General features: G+C 44.2%; 3 protein-coding genes across 3 annotated transcripts; 1 reads left to right on the forward strand and 2 right to left on the reverse strand.

Annotated features, from left to right (window-relative positions):
- Nucleotides 1-2,446: 2,446 nt before the first annotated feature.
- On the reverse strand, nucleotides 2,447-2,872 carry LOC106088458 (uncharacterized). The gene has a single exon (XM_059367343.1). It carries the CDS (start codon nucleotides 2,870-2,872, stop codon nucleotides 2,447-2,449), a length of 426 nt encoding a protein of 141 aa, XP_059223326.1.
- Nucleotides 2,873-2,917: 45 nt separating this feature from the next.
- Nucleotides 2,918-5,272, forward strand: LOC131997066 (serine-rich adhesin for platelets-like). Its single transcript, XM_059367345.1, has 2 exons — nucleotides 2,918-3,210; nucleotides 3,253-5,272. Exons 1-2 carry the CDS (start codon nucleotides 2,918-2,920, stop codon nucleotides 5,270-5,272), a joined length of 2,313 nt encoding a protein of 770 aa, XP_059223328.1.
- Nucleotides 5,273-7,532: 2,260 nt separating this feature from the next.
- Nucleotides 7,533-10,582, reverse strand: LOC106088595 (uncharacterized transmembrane protein DDB_G0289901). The gene is made up of 3 exons (XM_059367346.1): nucleotides 10,490-10,582; nucleotides 8,934-10,403; nucleotides 7,533-8,900 (listed from the first exon to the last, which is right to left on the reverse strand). The coding sequence occupies exons 1-3, from the start codon at nucleotides 10,563-10,565 to the stop codon at nucleotides 7,654-7,656; spliced, it is 2,793 nt and encodes a 930-aa protein (XP_059223329.1). The 5' UTR covers nucleotides 10,566-10,582; the 3' UTR covers nucleotides 7,533-7,653.
- Nucleotides 10,583-18,688: the final 8,106 nt, after the last annotated feature.

Here is an 18,688-nt window from a genome sequence, read left to right on the forward strand (position 1 = left end):
ATTATTTAATTTTTTATATTTACTTATAAGAATAAAGCTTTGATGATAAATTGTTACGAGTACTTGCCTGAAATGAGAAAAAATTTTAATATTAACAAAGTCTATAGAATAGCTATATGGCTCGAACCTACTATGGATACTGATGTTACAAGACCTATGTGTTAGTACACAATACAATAACTTCCTGTGCAAAATATTTTTGTCGAGATCCATTGAAAAATGAACTCATACTGCCCTTAACAAATAATATATGTAAATTGGTCCATATACGGGAGATACCCAAAAATTGGATCAAACCTAGTGATACAGAAGGATAAACAAGTAAGAGCGTGCTAAGTTCGGCCGGGCCGAATCTTATATACCCTCCACCAAGGATCGCATTTGTCGAGTTCTTTGCGCGGTATCTCTTTTCAGGCAAACAAAAAACAATGAATAAGAACTGTTATGCTATTGGAGCTATATGAAGTTATAATCCGATTAGGACCATAAGTGAATTGAATGCTGAACATTGTAAAAGTCATTGTGTAATATTTCGGTCCATTCGGATAAGAATTGTGCCTTGTAGGGGCTCAAGAAGCAAAATCGGGAGATTGGTTTATATGGGAGCTGTATCAAGCCATTGATCGATTCAGACCAAATTAAACACGCCTGTTAAAGGTCAAGAGAGAAGCCGTTGTATAAAATTTCTGCCAAATCGGATGAGAATTGCGCCCTCTAGAGGTTCAAGAAATCAAGATCCCAGATCGGTTTATATGGCAGCTATACCAGGTTATGTATCGATTTGTGCCATACTAAGCGCAGTTGTTGGAAGTCATAACAAAACACCTCATGCAAAACACCCTGCCAAATCGGATGAGAATTGCGCCCTCTAGAGGCGGTTTATATGGCAGCTATGTCAAAACATGAACCGATTCGGCCCGACCTACACTAATAAAAAGTATTTGTGGAAAATTTCAAGCGTCTAGCTTTACCCCTTCGAAAGTTAGCGTGCTTAAGACAGAGAGGGGGACCCCCCATCCTGTGGTGGAGGGTATAAAAAAAGCACCAAATCGTTTCTTCCAGAAAGAAAATCATGAGATGGGGACCAAATCACAATTAAAAGCGTGCTAAGTTCGATCGGGCCGAATCGTATTTTACTCCACCATGAATCGCATTTGTCATGTTCTTTGAATGACTTTTTCATATATATAAAAGCTATATCATGATATTGGCCGATATGGACCGTACTTATCACGACTGTTAGAAGTCAGAGAAAAATACCACCTCCAAAATTTCTGGCAAGTGGAATAATAATTGCGACCTTTAGAGGCTCAGAAACTAAAATTGGGTGATCTGATTCTATGGCAGCCATATCAGGTTATCAGGTGATTTAGAACATACTTGGAACAGTTGTTAGAAGTCATACCAAAACGACATATGCAAAATTTCAACCAGATTTTATAAGAATTGCGCCCTATAGAAGCCTAAGAAGTCCAAACGATAAACATTTGCAAATTTTGGCCATTAACATTCCGCTAAGGAACCGGGGTAAACTTCTCACATACCAATGAGTGCGGTCCGATTCAAGATTAAAGTCAATGATAAGGGGCCTCCTTTTTATATCCGAGTCCGAACGGCGTGCCAAATAATGCGACACCTCTTTGGAAAGAAGTTCAATCGGTAGATCGGTTTTTATGGCGGCTATATCAGTATACGGACTGATTTAGGTCATACTTCGCACAATAATTCGAAGTCATACCAAAGTTGGTAGTGACACCAAAGCACCACGGACAAAATTTCAATCAAATCGGATAAAAATTGCGCTTTCTAGAAACTCAAGAAGTCAAGATGCAAGATCGGTTTATATGGCAGATATATCAAAACATGGACCGATTTGGCCCATTTACAATCCCAACCGATCTACACTAATGAAAGGTATTTGCGCAAAATTTCAAGTACTTAACTTTGCTCCTGTGAAAGTTAGTGTGCTTTCGACATACAGACGGACGGACATGGCTAGATCGACCTAAAATGTCATGACGTCCAAGAATATTTATACTTAATGGGGTCTTAGACGCCCATTTCGAGGTGTTACAAATGAAATCACGAAATAAGTATACCCCCATCCTATGGCGGAGGGTATAAAAATTTAACATTTGTGCTCCTAAAATTGGCAGATGAATCTCCAAGGAAATCGTGCCATAGAACATAACTTGCCTACATGACCTGCTGACAAAAATCGTGTCTGTACTAGGCTTCACCTCATGATTTCCAGTTTTGAAGACTTTAGCTTTTATAGGGACTACACGTTTTTTAAAATAATTGCAGTTAATAATATCACTGTCCTGTTTGTAATGCTTTATTATTATTTTTTTTTACTTATTTATTACAAAACTTTCTTGAAAATAACTTTAAATTAAGAAAACTTTTACTAAACTAACAAAGAAGTCTAATTTCGTATTCATAATTAACCAAACAAACCACCCAAAAGTCCAGAGCTTTGTTGATGAGTAACGGAGCGACCACCAAGTAGGCCGCCAAGAAGACCGCCACCAGAACTACCTCCTGTTAGGGCTGTGGTAGCTCCATGAATAAGTCCACCAACTGCATTGGCGGCACCACCAAGAATACCACCAGCAGCGGTGGTAACGCCATTAACAAGTCCTGTAGCGGCATTGGTAAGACCACTAACAATGCCGCCAAGGCCGCCAAGGCCTCCACCTAGCCCGCTGCCAGTAGTAGTGACAACGGTATGACCAATGTTCAAACCACCAGAACCGCCAACTCCAACGGTGTGGCCAAGATTCACACTACCGGAACCACCAAGGCCAACGTTCAGACCACCGGAACCACCAAGACCAACATTAATGTCACCACCAATATTACCGCCCATGCCTCCTTCAATATTTATATCAATATTTCCATTAAGATTTCCACCATGGAGAACAGAGCCAGCACCATTGATTACATCGGCAGCTCCATGGGCGATACCTCCAGCCAAACCACCAGCAGCTTGAGCAGCACCTCCGACGATATTACCAGCAGCATGAGCAGCTCCACTGAGAATACCACCAGCACCTTGGGCAAGACCTCCGGCAATACCACCAGCACCTTGGGCGATACCTCCAGCCAAACCACCAAGAGCCTGGGCGCCACCGCCGATAATACCACCAGCAGCATTAGCAGCACCTCCAGCCAAACCACCGGCAATGTTAGCGGCCCCACCGACAATATTACCAGCAGCATGAGCAGCTCCACTTAGAACACCACCAGCACCTTGGGCAAGACCACCGGCAATACCACCAAGAGCTTGGGCGCCACCGCTGATAATACCTCCTGCACCTTGAGCAAGACCACCAGCCAAACCACCAAGAGCTTGGGCGCCTCCGCCGACAATATTACCAGCAGCATGAGCAGCTCCATCGAGAATACCACCAGCACCTTGGGCAAGACCTCCGGCAATACCACCAAGAGCTTGGGCACCACCGCCGATAATACCTCCTGCACCTTGAGCAAGACCACCAGCCAAACCTCCAAGAGCTTGCGCGCCACCGCCGACAATATTACCAGCAGCATGAGCCGCTCCATCGAGTATACCACCAGCACCTTGGGCAAGACCTCCTGCAATACCGCCAAGAGCTTGGGCGCCACCGCCGATAATACCTCCTGCACCTTGAGCAAGACCACCGGCCAAACCACCAGCAACGTTGGCAGCACCTCCAGCCAAACCACCAGCAATGTTAGCAGCACCACCGACAATATTACCAGCAGCATGAGCAGCACCATCGAGAATACCACCAGCACCTTGGGCAAGACCTCCTGCAATACCACCAAGAGCATGGGCACCACCGCCGATAATACCTCCTGCACCTTGAGCAAGACCACCAGCCAAACCACCAAGAGCTTGGGCGCCACCGCCGACAATATTACCAGCAGCATGAGCAGCTCCATCGAGTATACCACCTGCACCTTGGGCAAGACCTCCGGCAATACCACCAAGAGCTTGGGCGCCACCGCCAATAATACCTCCTGCACCTTGAGCAAGACCACCGGTCAAACTACCAGCAACGTTAGCAGCACCTCCAGCCAAACCACCAGCAATGTTAGCAGCACCACCGACAATATTTCCAGCAGCATGAGCAGCTCCACTCAGAATACCACCAGCACCTTGGGCAAGACCTTCGGCAACACCACCAGCACCTTGGGCGATACCTCCAGCCAAACCACCAAGAGCCTGGGCCCCACCGCCGATAATACCACCAGCAGCATTAGCAGCACCTCCAGCCAAACTACCAGCAATGTTAGCAGCACCACCGACAATATTACCAGCAGCATGAGCAGCTCCATCAAGAATACCACCAGCACCTTGGGCGATACCTCCAGCCAAACCACCAAGAGCCTGGGCGCCACCGCCAATAATACCACCAGCAACGTTAGCAGCACCTCCAGCCAAACCACCAGCAATGTTAGCGGCTCCACCGACAATATTACCAGCAGCATGAGCAGCTCCATCGAGAATACCACCAGCACCTTGGGCAAGACCTCCGGCAATACCACCAGCACCTTGGGCGATACCTCCAGCCAAACCACCAAGAGCCTGGGCCCCACCGCCGATAATACCGCCAGCAGCATTAGCAGCACCTCCAGCCAAACCACCAGCAATGTTAGCGGCACCACCGACAATATTGCCAGCAGCATGAGCAGCTCCATCGAGAATACCACCAGCACCTTGGGCAAGACCTCCGGCAATACCACCAGCACCTTGGGCGATACCTCCAGCCAAACCACCAAGAGCCTGGGCCCCACCGCCGATAATACCGCCAGCAGCATTAGCAGCACCTCCAGCCAAACCACCAGCAATGTTAGCAGCACCACCGACAATATTTCCAGCAGCATGAGCAGCTCCACTGAGAATACCACCAGCACCTTGGGCAATACCTCCAGCCAAACCGCCGAGAGCATGGGCACCACCGCCGATAATACCACCAGCACCTTGGGCAAGACCACCAGCCAAACCACCAGCAACATTAGCAGCACCTCCGACAATATTGCCAGCAGCATGAGCAGCTCCATCAAGAATACCACCAGCACCTTGGGCGATACCTCCAGCCAAACCACCAAGAGCCTGGGCCCCACCGCCGATAATACCGCCAGCAGCATTAGCAGCACCTCCAGCCAAACCACCAGCAATGTTAGCGGCACCACCGACAATATTGCCAGCAGCATGAGCAGCTCCATCGAGAATACCACCAGCACCTTGGGCAAGACCTCCGGCAATACCACCAGCACCTAGGGCGATACCTCCAGCCAAACCACCAAGAGCCTGGGCCCCACCGCCGATAATACCGCCAGCAGCATTAGCAGCACCTCCAGCCAAACCACCAGCAACATTAGCAGCACCTCCGACAATATTGCCAGCAGCATGAGCAGCTCCACTGAGAATACCACCAGCAGCTTGAGCGAGACCTCCAGCTAAACCACCAAGAGCCTGAGCTCCACCACTTACAATGCCACCAGCACCTTGGGCAAGACCTCCAGCCAAACCGCCAAGAGCTTGAGCACCACCACTGATAATACCACCAGCACCGTGAGCAAGACCACCGTTGATATTGAGGTCGATATCATGATTAACTTCCCAGTTGTGACCGTTAGCGCCATTGAAACCGGTTTGCCAGTTCAAGCCATTGCTGCCATCAAAACCAGCATCAATCTGAATGTTGCCAGATCCACCAATGCCAGAGCCCAGATTTACATTAGCATTATGGCTAAGTTCCCAATTCAAGCCATGGCTGCCATCAAAACCAGCATCAAACTCAACATTGCCGGATCCACCGGCACCACCACCCTGGATGTTGATGGAAGTGGATTCACCATTATTGCTCACCTCACCAGATCCAGTAGCGGCACCATTGAGTGAGCCTCCACTCTGTACAGAACCACCGCTAATGTTAATGGTACCACCATTATGAGAATCACTGCTACTACTGGTCTGCCATGAAAAAGATCCTGTACCACTGCCGCTGCTAGAAGAACCCCCGGATTGCCAGTTTAGGCCATTGCTGCCATCGAAGCCAGCATCAATCATCATATTGCCGGAACCACTGGCACCACCACCTCCCTGGATATCCGATCCGGAACTACTACTAGACCAGCTAAACGATTGGGATCCTTCGATTGGGCCAGAAGTTTTGCTCTCCCATGTCATGCTAGTTGGAATGCTTGCACTGGAGCTGCTCCAAGACATGCTTCCGTCTGGAATTTTTGAAACATTATGTTGATGCATAGCTTCTTGGGAGTTCATACCTAATCTCACTCACCTTTGGGCAGCATTATTGAGGCTTGGCTCCTTGGCAGTTGGCCCATTATGGCAACCATAATGGCCAAAGCTCCGCTGAGAAAGATTTTCATCGTTGTGTTTTATTCTGGACGATATCGGCCAAAATAATGATAATGGCCTAGAATAGTGGCCCCATATTTATAGTGTCACTGCCGGGCCATACAAGTTCCCAAACAATTTCTTGGGATGACGAAAGCAGCAAAACACAACTTGGAACTTGGAAACAAATATTCGGCCCCCTTTCGCACGTATTTCTTAAAAAAAACTCTATTTCCTATTTAGGTTTTGTTTTTGTGGCAAATATTTATCAATGAATAGAATGGAAATGTTCTTTAAGTAAATTTAAAAAAAAACTAAATTAAATACCACGCCTAAGCTATCTTGGCTTGACTATGAGAAATAGAATTTTAGGGGAGTGAAAGAGAAAAATATGAAGGGATTTTCAACATAATTTTGTCTAAATTTGTTTCTTTTCAAAAGCATACAAAAATAACTTTAAAATCGAAAGCGTCCAACTAAAACACCCTCTGTCTGACGCTGTATTAAAGATATGAGCCATCAACAACATTTCAATGAAATTGTATGCCCTCCTATAAGAAAAAGTTGGGGACCAAATTTTTCAACTTTTAGACCACTGTGCATTGTTAAATTCTAAGACGATCTAGCCATGTCTGTTCCTCTGTCCGTCTTTCTGTTCAAATCTCTCTACAGTCTCTGAAAAATGAAAATAGGGAGTTTCAGTGCATTAAGACCGCTCTCCTATTTTAGTATCATATGCCACATATCAGGTTGTGAACTCTTTAACCCATTGTGAACCGCTATATTTCAAAATATTTCTATGGCTTTTTAAATTTAGACATAAAGCAAAGCCCTGTGGAGAGAACAAAAAGAAAACCCCAAGGTGGGGTTATACCCTCCTTTGGACTGGGAAGTGTGGGCTGCATGTGTCCAGCTGTTTGGGACATATGCCAGCTGTTTGTCAGTCCAACCAATCCCACCTGAATGAAGATATCTGCCATATAGACAAAGAGTTGTAAAAGAGCTTTTGATATGCGGTGATTCAAATACCAATAATGATTGACCGAAGCGATATACTATGATTGCCCATGACCACAGGGTTCATAATGGTAGTAGAACAAGCCCTGCATCATGGTAGCAATGCAAATTTTATCATCTTTTGCAGCTTCACCCATTCAAATGTGACACAAAATTAATAAAAAAAAAAATGGTATATCTATTGCTCTATTTATTTAATACAGGATTTTAATTTCGAAATACAATTTAAATAAGACAACATTTACTAGAATTAAAAACAATTTTTTTTTTTTTTGTGAGAATTAACCAAGCAGATTATCAAATAGACCGGGGCGTTGTTGGTAATGAGTAGTGGAGCCACCACCACCACCAAGAATGCCGCCAAGAAGACCGCCACCAGAACTACCTCCTGTTAAGGCTGAGGTTGCTCCACCAAGAAGTCCACCAACTGCGTTGGCCGCTCCTCCAAGAATACCACCAGCAGCGGTGGCAACGCCATTAACAAGACCGGATGCGGCATTGGCCAGACCACCAACAACGCCGCCAAGGCCGCCACCTAGACCGCCTCCGGTGCCAGTGACAACGGTGTGACCAACGTTCATGCCACCAGAGCCGCCAAGGCCAACGTTCATGCCACCGGAACCAACTAGGCCAACGTTCATGCCACCGGTACCACCAAGGCCAACGTTCATGCCTCCACCCATGCCGATACCACCACCGGAACCGTTAATGTCAATGTTCAAACCGCCACCAATATTACCGCCCATACCATTTTGATGTATGGTGGTTATGGTAGTATCTCCGCCAACTCCTACGTTAACACCTCCATTTAGACCTCCAGTTAGACCTCCAAGAGCCTGGGCACCACCTCCGATAATACCACCAGCGCCTTGAGCAAGACCACCAGCCAAACCACCAAGAGCTTGGGCGCCACCGCTGATAATACCTCCTGCACCTTGAGCAAGACCACCAGCCAAACCACCCAGAGCTTGGGCGCCACCGCCGACAATATGACCAGCAGCATGAGCAGCTCCATCAAGAATACCACCAGCACCTTGGGCAAGACCACCAGCCAAACCACCAAGAGCTTGGGCACCACCGCCGATAATACCTCCTGCACCTTGAGCAAGACCACCGGCCAAACCACCAGCAACGTTAGCAGCACCGCTGACAATATGACCAGCAGCATGAGCAGCTCCATCAAGAATACCACCAGCACCTTGGGCAAGACCACCAGCCAAACCACCAAGAGCTTGGGCACCACCGCCGATAATACCTCCGGCACCTTGAGCAAGGCCACCGGCCAAACCACCAGCAACGTTAGCAGCACCACCGACAATATTACCAGCAGCATGAGCAGCACCATCAAGAATACCACCAGCACCTTGAGCAAGACCACCAGCAATACCACCAAGAGCTTGAGCGCCGCCGCCAATAATACCACCAGCAACGTTGGCAGCACCACCAGTCAAACCACCAGCAATGTTAGCAGCACCTCCAACGATATTACCAGCAGCATTAGCAGCTCCATTGAGAATACCACCAGCACCTTGGGCAAGACCTCCAGCAATACCACCAGCACCTTGGGCAAGACCACCAGCCAAACCACCAAGAGCCTGAGCGCCACCGCTGATAATACCACCAGCGCCTTGGGCAAGACCACCAGCCAAACCACCAGCAACGTTAGCAGCACCGCCAACAATATTGCCAGCAGCATTGGCAGCACCATCGATAATTGCACCAGCAGCTTGGCCAGCTCCGTTGATAATACCACCAGCACCTTGGGCAAGACCACCGGCCATACCACCAAGAGCCTGGGCGCCACCGCTGATAATACCACCAGCACCTTGGGCAAGACCACCAGCCATGCCACCAAGAGCCTGGGCGCCACCACCAATAATACCACCAGCGCCTTGGGCAAGGCCACCAGCTAAACCACCAGCAGCGCCATTGATAACACCACCAGCACCATGGGCCAGACCACCAGCCAAACCACCAATGTTAAGGGAGCCACCTCCATTAAAACCGGGGTCAATTTGAACACCACCATTTACATTGATGGAACCGCCACCAGCATTGCCATTAAGGTCTGTTGTCCATGTACCAGATCCGCCAGAGCCTCCATTAACATCGATATTGATGTTATGATTGGTCTCCCAATTGCCGCCATTACCACCTTCAATAGCCCAGTTAGCACCACCAGATCCATCGAAACCAGCATCAATCATACCGGAACCACTGGCACCACCATTGGAGCCTTGACCCTGTACGCTAATGCTGCCGGAAGGTTGTTCGCCACCCGATTGCCAACTCCAAGATTGAGAGCCACCATTATTAAGGCTACCAGATCCACTGGCTCCATCACTGGAACCTTGACCCTGTATGCTAATGCTGCCCGAAGGTTGTTCGCCACCCGATTGCCAACTCCAAGATTGAGAGCCACCATTATTAATGCTACCAGATCCAGTGGCTGCACCATTGGAACCTTGACCCTGTATGCTAATGCTGCCGGAAGGTTGTTCGCCACCCGATTGCCAACTCCAGGACTGAGAACCACCGTTGGAGGTGCCACCATTTAGAGAACCATCGGCGCTGCCAGAAGCACCATTGCCACTGCCACTACTTTCCCAGTTGAAAGATCCGGTGCCCGAGCCGCCATTACCGCCACCGCCGGATACATTAATTGTTCCACCGCTTCCACCCAGACTGCCTCCACCGTTCACTGTGGTCTGGTGAGTGGTCCAAGTGGTGCCACCAGAAATTGCTCCACCGCCTGTACCAGTAGAGCTACTGCTTGTCTGCCAAGTCATGCTGCCGGTTGGAATACCTGTGCTGCTGGCGCCACCAGATGTGGCTCCGCCGCCGGTACCAGTAGAGCTGCTGGTTGTTTGCCATGTCATGCTACCGGTGGGAACCATTGAGCCGCTGGTGCCACCTGAAATGGATCCACCGCCTGTACCGCCTGTAGAGCTGCTGGTTGTTTGCCATGTCATGCCACCGGTTGGAACACTTGTGCTACTGGTTTGCCATGTCATGCCTCCCGTAGAGCCCTCTGCAAAAAATTTTTATTACACAAGGTTTTTTTTTCCCCCGTATGTCTACTGTTTGGCAGACTGATAGACTGATAGTCTCACTTACCAGGAAACTGGTATATGGCATTTGTGCCAATTATGCCAAGCATAATGGCCAGTGTGGCACTTAGAAAGATCTTCATCGTTGTCTTGTCGTGTTCTGGACGATGTCGACCGAAATTATAATAATTTCTTCGCCTATCGGTCCTACATTTATAGTGTTTCGACTAAGGCATGCAAGTATCGTTTGTGGCTCTTAACAAAGGCCAGAATTTTCATAACTGCATACAAACGCAAATGGTATGCTCAATAATCTGTTGGGGAAATTTGGGAATTTTAACAATAAAACAAATAGCAAATAAAAGTATTTACCTATTCTATTTAAAGGCTGTTTGCAATGTTGTTTGCTATGTCAGCAAACAAATTTGCTATTTTTCAAATGCAATGTAGATGTCATAACAGAGTTTAAGACGCAACTGCAAAATGTATTGCGTAAAGGATGGTAGGTAGGCTCTGGCGATAAAAGCGGCGAAACATTCATACGCTAAACAATCAATCAGTATGGGTGTTATAATCCGATATAGCTCATCGTCGAAATTAAACAGCCTGTGATACAAACAACTACTCCAGGGCTAATTTCCACCGGAAATAAATAAAGTTTAATGATGGAGGATTTTAGAGCTCAAAAAGTCATATCAAGGTATTGATTTATGTGATATGAGGGCTATATACATTTTTTGTCCTATTTGAGTCAGATTTTATGTAAATTTTGGAAGGTTTAAGTTAAGTGTGCTTAGCAAACATCAGCTAAATCGAGCAAAACTTGAGGCATTTAGGGAATCAAAAAGTCAAGTCACGGTATCGGTTTATAGATATTCATGTAGTTACCTATGACCATGAGTCCAGGCATGCACTTGGGGTGAGTGTTTAAGGGTGCAAATGTACTTGACTTACCTAATGATAGCCAAATCAGCCAATACTGAAGACCTCTGAGAGCTCAAGTTGGGGGGTGTGGTTTATATGGGAGCTATATCAGGTGAATGAACGATTTGGACGGTTGTTGGAGGTCTTAACAAAATATCACATGCAAAATTTCGATTGCGACTTCTAGAGGCTTAGGATGTATAATTGGGAGTTTGAAGGAGACTTGACCCATTTACAATCCCAATCCACTTTTGCAAAATATTCGACCGGCTTTATGTACATGTTCGTAAGTTCATGTGCTTTCTAAAGACGGACGGACTTAAAGACCGATGCAAAGACAGACAGAGAGATGGACGGACAGACAGATGGACGGACAGACAGATGGACGGACAGACAGATGGACGGACAGACAAACGGACAACAGACAGACATACATGTCTAAGAATCGCCATAGGTCGCAACATGTTGGTGTCGCTCATATATAAGCAGCTAATAGCAGACAATATGGTAACCGTCATGCTAGAATCTGAGGAGAATTGGAAGGCAATAGATGCGTATATAACGATAGTTCACAAAAGACTGAATGAGGAAGAGATCGCCCTAAAGGTGTTACAAGCAACACAGATCTATCAAAGTGCAGATTGTGTCAGAGAAAGTGGAGCAAGGATATATTGGGTTGCCCAAAAAGTAATTGCGGATTTTTCATATAGTCGGCGTTGACAAATTTTTTCACAGCTTGTGACTCTGTAATTGCATTCTTTCTTCTGTCAGTTATCAGCTGTTACTTTTAGCTTTCTTTAGAAAAAAAGTGTAAAAAAAGTATATTTGATTAAAGTTCATTCTAAGTTTTTTTTAAAAATGCATTTACTTTCTTTTAAAAAATCCGCAATTACTTTTTGGGCAACCCAATATCTTTCGAAGATTCCACACCTCCACCAATACAAAAATAAAGAAAAACATGTAAAAAAGCATTAAGTTCGGCCGGGCCGAACTTTGGATACACACCACCTCTGGCGTATATGTAAACCCTCTTTCGCCACAAACCGGTGAAAATTGGATAACTTAAGCACCCAAATTCGGCACGGACATTGAGTGGTCTAATAAATATAAGTCACTGTTAAACTTTGTAGAACAAAATATTGGTCTTTTTGGCAGATATATCCAATTATAAACCGATGTGAGCCATATTAAGGTCGGATATCGTGAGGCTCAGAAAAACTCAATGTTTCAAATTTCGAGGCTCAGAAAAACTCAATGTTTCAAATTTCAGCGAAATCGGGTAATAAATAAAGCTTTTAGGGTTTTCAGTCCCCTTATCGGCAGATCGGTCTATATGGCAGCTATATCTAAATATAGTCAGATCAGAACCATATTTAGGTCGGATGTTGGGAGGTCTTAACCTATTCACTGTTTCAAATTTCAGCGAAATAGGGTAATAAATAAAGCTTTTATGGGCTTCAGACCCCTTATCGGCAGCTATATCTAAATATAGTCCGATCTGAACCATGTTTAGGTCGGGTGTCAGAAGGCTACAAATAACTCACGGTTTCAAATTTTAGCGAAATCAGTTAAAAAACTAAGTTTTAGAGAAATCAGTTAAAACACAAAGTTTTATGGGCTTCAGACCCTTTGTCGGCAGATCGGTCTATATGACAGCTGAACCTTAGTATAATTTGATCTGTACCATATTTGGGTCGGATGTTGGGAGACTTAAAACTGCGCACTATTCAAAATTTTAGTGAAATCGGATAAAAAATAATTCTATTATGGCCTTCAGACCCTTTATCGGGAGATCGGTCTATATGGCAGCTATATCTAAATATAGCCCGATGGGGACCATATTTAAGTTGACGTTGGGAGGCTTAAAATAGCCCACTGTTGCAAATTTCAGCGAAATTGGGTAATAAATAAAGCTTTTATGGACTTTAGACCCTTTATCGTGAGATCGGTCTATATGGCAGCTATATCTAAATATGAACCGATCTAATCCATATTTAAGTCAGATGTCGGGAGGCTTAAAATAACCCACTGTTGCAAATTTCAGTAAAATCGGGTAATAAATAAAGCTATTATGGCCTTCAGACCCTTTATCGGGAGATCGGTCTATATGACAGCTATATCCAAATATAGTCCGATCTGAACCATATTTACATCAGATGTCGGAAGGCTTAAAATAACCCACTGTTGCATATTTCAGTGAAATGGGGTAATAAATAAAGCTTTTATGGTCTTTAGAACCTTTATCGGTAGATCGGTCTAAATGGCAGCTATATCTAAATATGGCCCGATGTGGACCATATTTAAGTCAGACGTTGGGAGGCTTAAAATAGCCCACTGTTGCAAATTTCAGTGAAATCGGGTAATAAATAAAGCCTTTATGTACTTCAGTCCCTTTATCGTGAGATCGGTCTATATGGCAGCTATATCTAAATACGAACCGATCTAATCCATATCAAATTTCAGCAAAATCGGGTAATAAATAAAGCTTTTATCGTCTTCAGACCCCTTATGGTCAGACCGGTCTATATGGTAGCTATATCTATATATAGTCCGATCTGAACCATATATGGGTCAGTTGTCGGGAAGCCTTAAACTACTCACTGTTTCAAAATTCAGCAAAATCGTTGGAAAAATAAAGTTTTATGGGCATTAGACCCTTTATCGGAAAATCGGTCTATATAGCAGCTAAATCCAAATGTGGTCCGATTTGACCCGTTTAAGAATTTAACCAGCATGCATCAAAAAGTCGTATCTGTGCCAAAACGTAATTTTGGTTTATATGGCAGCTATATCAGGTTATAAACCGATTTGAATCATACTTAACACAGTTGTTGAAAGTGATACCAAAACACTACGTGCAAAATTTCAGTTAAATCGGACGAGAATTGCGCCCTCTAGAGGCTCAAGAAGTCAAGACCCAAGATCGGTTTATATGGCAGCTATATCAAAACGTTGACCGATATAGCTCATTTACAATCCCAACCGACCTATACTAATAGGAAGTATATGTGCAAAATTTCAAGCGGCTAGCTTTACTCCTTCGAAAGTTAGCGTGCTTTCGACAGACAGATGGACGGACGGATGGACAGACGGACGGACTTGGCTAGAACGACTTAAACTGTCATGACGATCAAAAGCATACATACTTTATGGGATCTCAGATGCATATTTCAAGGTGTTGCAAACAGAATGACGAAATTAGTATACCCCCATCCTATGATGGAGGGTATACAAATGTTTTATTTGTTACAAACTCTTGAAAGAATTTATATCAAAAACCAGTAAGGAAGGGCAATAGTCGGGCGGTGCCGACTCCATAATACCCTACACCTACCGTATAAATACAATGTGGAACCTATATCCAATTCTGAACCAATTTTGATGGATCTCGGCGAGCAAATATATTCAAACTGTAAAAACTACGGTTGACAAATGACAACTATATGGCAAATTACCCAAAATCTGACCAACATATATATGGGAGCTGTATCTGCTTCTGAACCGATTTCGAGAAAAATTTCTCAGATAATGTAGTAGTCGTCGAGAAAAGCGTTGTGCAATATTTTGGAAAGATTGGTCAATAAATGCGCTTGCAGTGGCTCTTAAAGTGAACATCGGGCCATATACATATATGACAGCTATATCTAAATCTAGGCCGATTTCTATGAAATTCAACAGTTATATTGAGAATCATAAGAAAATCCTTCCTGCAAAGTTTCGACAGAATCGGTTAACAACTGAGCATTTTTTTGCAATATTTCTCAAAATCGGACGAACATATATATGGGAGCTATATCTAAATCTGAACCGATTTCGAGTAAACTCCTCAGATATTGTGGCAGTCGTCGAGGAAAGCGTTTTGCAAAATTTTGGCAAGGTGGGTCAATAAATGCGCTTGCAGTGGCTCTAGGAGTGAAAATCGGGCGATAAATATATATGAGAGCTATATCTAAATCTGGACCGATTTTCATGAAATTCATCAGTAATATTGAGAGTCACAAGTAAATTTCTCCTGCCAAATTTCGAGAAAATTGGTTAACAAAAGGCCATTTTATTGCAATTTTAGTGCAAATCGGACGAATATATATTTGGGACCTATATCTAAATCTGAATTTTGACCACACTCTATGTATATTGTGGTAGTCGTCGAGGAAAGCGTTGTGCAATATTTTGGCAAGATTGGTCAATAAATGTGCTTGCATTGGCTCTAAGAGTGAAAATCGGGCGATATTTATATATATATATATATATATATATATATATATATATATATATATATATATATATATATATGAGAGCTATATCTAAATCTGAACCGATTAACAAATTACCATTTTATTGCATTATTATTGAAAATCGGACGAACATATATATGGGAGCTACATCCAGATCTGAACCGATTTTTCCCAATTTCAATAGGCTTCGTCTCTAGGCCGAAAAACATGCCTGTACCAAATTTTAAGACAATCGGATGAAAACTTCGACGTGTACTTTGTACACAAATTAACTTGGACAGACGGACAGGCAGGCGGACAGAGAGACGGACAGACAGACGGACAGGCAGACAGACAGACGGACATACAGAGAGACAGACGGACAAACAGACGGACAGACAGACGAACAGACACACAGACAGACGGACAGACATGCAGACAGACGGACAGACAGACGGACAGACAAACGGACATACAGACGGACAGACAGACAGACGGACGGACAGACAGACGGACAGACGGACAGACAGACAGACAGACTGACGGACAGACAGACGGACAGACAGACGGACAGAGAGACGGACAGAGAGACGGACAGAGAGACGGACAGAGAGACGGACAGACAGACGGACAGACAGACGGACAGACAGACAGACAGACGGACAGATAGACGGACAGACAGACGAACAGACAGACAGCCGGACAGACAGACAGACGGACAGACAGACAGACAGACGGACAGACGGACAGACAGACAGACAGACAGACAGACGGACAGACAAACGGACAGACAGACGGACAGACAGATGGACAGACAGACAGACAGTCGGACAGACTGACGGACAGACAGACGGACAGACAGACGGGCAGGGAGACGGACAGAGAGACGGACAGAGAGACGGACAGAGAGACGGACAGACAGACGGACAGACAGACGGACAGACAGACGGACGGACAGATGGACAGACAGACGGACAGACAGACGGACAGACAGACGGACAAACAGACGGACAGACAGACAGACGGACAGACAGACGGACGGACAGACAGACGGACAGACAGACGGACAGACAAACGGACAGACAGACCGACGGACACAGCTAAATCGAATCAGAAAGTGATTCTGAGTCGTTTGGTATACTTATCAATGGGTCTATCTCTCATCTTTTGGGCGTTACAAACTAATTCACTAAGTGGTACAGGGTATTATACCTGTACCACAATAGTGGTTGTTGTTGTGGTAAACAAATTCCAACGTTTTTCAGAACAGAAGTTTACTTGGCGAAAATTTCCTTCATGTGAAACGAGTTGTTTTTTCAGTGTGTAGAAGCCTCTACTGTCATCAATTTTGATAGAAATTTATGCACGGTGTGTTTTGTTACTACTTTCTATAGCAGTGCCAAGTACGGTCCAAATCGGTCCATAACCTGTTATAGCTCCCATATAAATCGATCTCCTTTCATGACATCTTCAGCACTTCGTAGACGCATTATTTGCCTGATATGGATGAAGTTTTGCACGTAATATTCTGGTGCTACTGTATCAAATACGGTCTAAATCGGTCTGATATAGTCCACGGCCCCTAGAAGCTTTAATTGTTGCCTGATTTTGCAGAAATTTGGTACACACCACATACATATGTCCCTCAACTAAGTCCATTTGTCTAAACTTGTAGCAGAATCCTTGGTGGTGGCTTCCCATCATGTGGCCCGGCCGAATAAGTTCTTCCTTTGTTTTTCGTATTGTGATTCCATGGTCTGGGTTACTTTCACATGGTAGTTAAAAATTGTCTTTATTTTTCTTATATTTTTGTATTTCTTAGAAAAATAAACTTTTAACCGAAAAAACAGATGTCGCACAAACAAACTCTGTTGAGAAACCAGAAAAAACAGAAGTACTTTATTCAACGGAAAATATTATTTGTATTTAACCAATAAATTTGGCAAATTCTCTGGAACCACGTCGCTTTAAGCTAAATAACCATTATCAATATTTTTTCGACTAAAGAAAACATTGATATAGAAGATTCGATAAATGTTTGTGATATAACAGCTGAAATTGATGTGGCTAACAAACATAACGATGTTGGAAAAGGTTTTTTTTAGGTGTGCGCAAAACCAAATTGAATTTGCCCAAATAGAAATTCACCGAAAATATTTAAAATAAGATTGAAATTATTTACCCTTATTCAAACACATAAAAAACTACAGAAAGTTTTCTGTTGTTTGTATTTAGTCATAGTTTTGGCCGAGACAAACTAAAATCATTTTTGTCTTTGAGCCTTTTTCATGAAGAAATGCTTATTTAATGCTGAAATGGATACATCTTTTCAGCAAACGACTACTATGGCAATGGGCATAGTGGCTTAGACTGTTCCACACCACTACTTTGGTACAGGGTATTATAACTTAGTGCATTTGTTTGTAACACCCAAAAGGAAGAGAGATAGATCCATTGATAAGCATACCGATCGACTCATAATCACTTTCTGATTCGATTTAGCTATGTCCGTCTGTCTGTCCGTCTGTGTGTCTGTCCGTCTGTCCATGTTAATTTGTGTACACACTACAGGTCGCAATTTTCATCCGATCGTCTTCAAATTTGGTACAGGCATTTTTTTCGGCCTAGAGACAAAGCCTATTGAAATTGGAAAAAATCGGATCAGATTTGGATATAGCTCCCATATATATGTTCGTCCGATTTGCAGTAATAATGCAATAAAATGGTCATTTGTTAACCGATTCTCTCGAAGTTTGGTAGGAAGGATTTTCTTATGACTCTCGACATTATTGGTGAATTTCATAGAAATCGCTTCAGATTTAGATATAGCTCTCATGTATATATATATCCCGATGTTCACTCCTAGAGCCAATCCAAGCGTATTTATTGACCAATCTTCCCAAAATTTTGTACAACGCCTTCCTCGACGATTACCACAATATCTGGGAAGTTTGCTTGATATCGGTTCAGATTTAGATATAGCTCCCATATACATGTTCGTCCGATTTGCAGTAATAATGCAAAAAATGGTCATTTGTTAACCGATTCTCTTAAATTTTGGTAGGAAGGATTTTCTTATGACCCTCGACATTATTGGTGAATTTCAAAGAAATCGGCTCACATTTTTT

Source organism: Stomoxys calcitrans, chromosome 4, assembly GCF_963082655.1.
Source record: "Stomoxys calcitrans chromosome 4, idStoCalc2.1, whole genome shotgun sequence".
NCBI lineage: Eukaryota > Metazoa > Arthropoda > Insecta > Diptera > Muscidae > Stomoxys > Stomoxys calcitrans.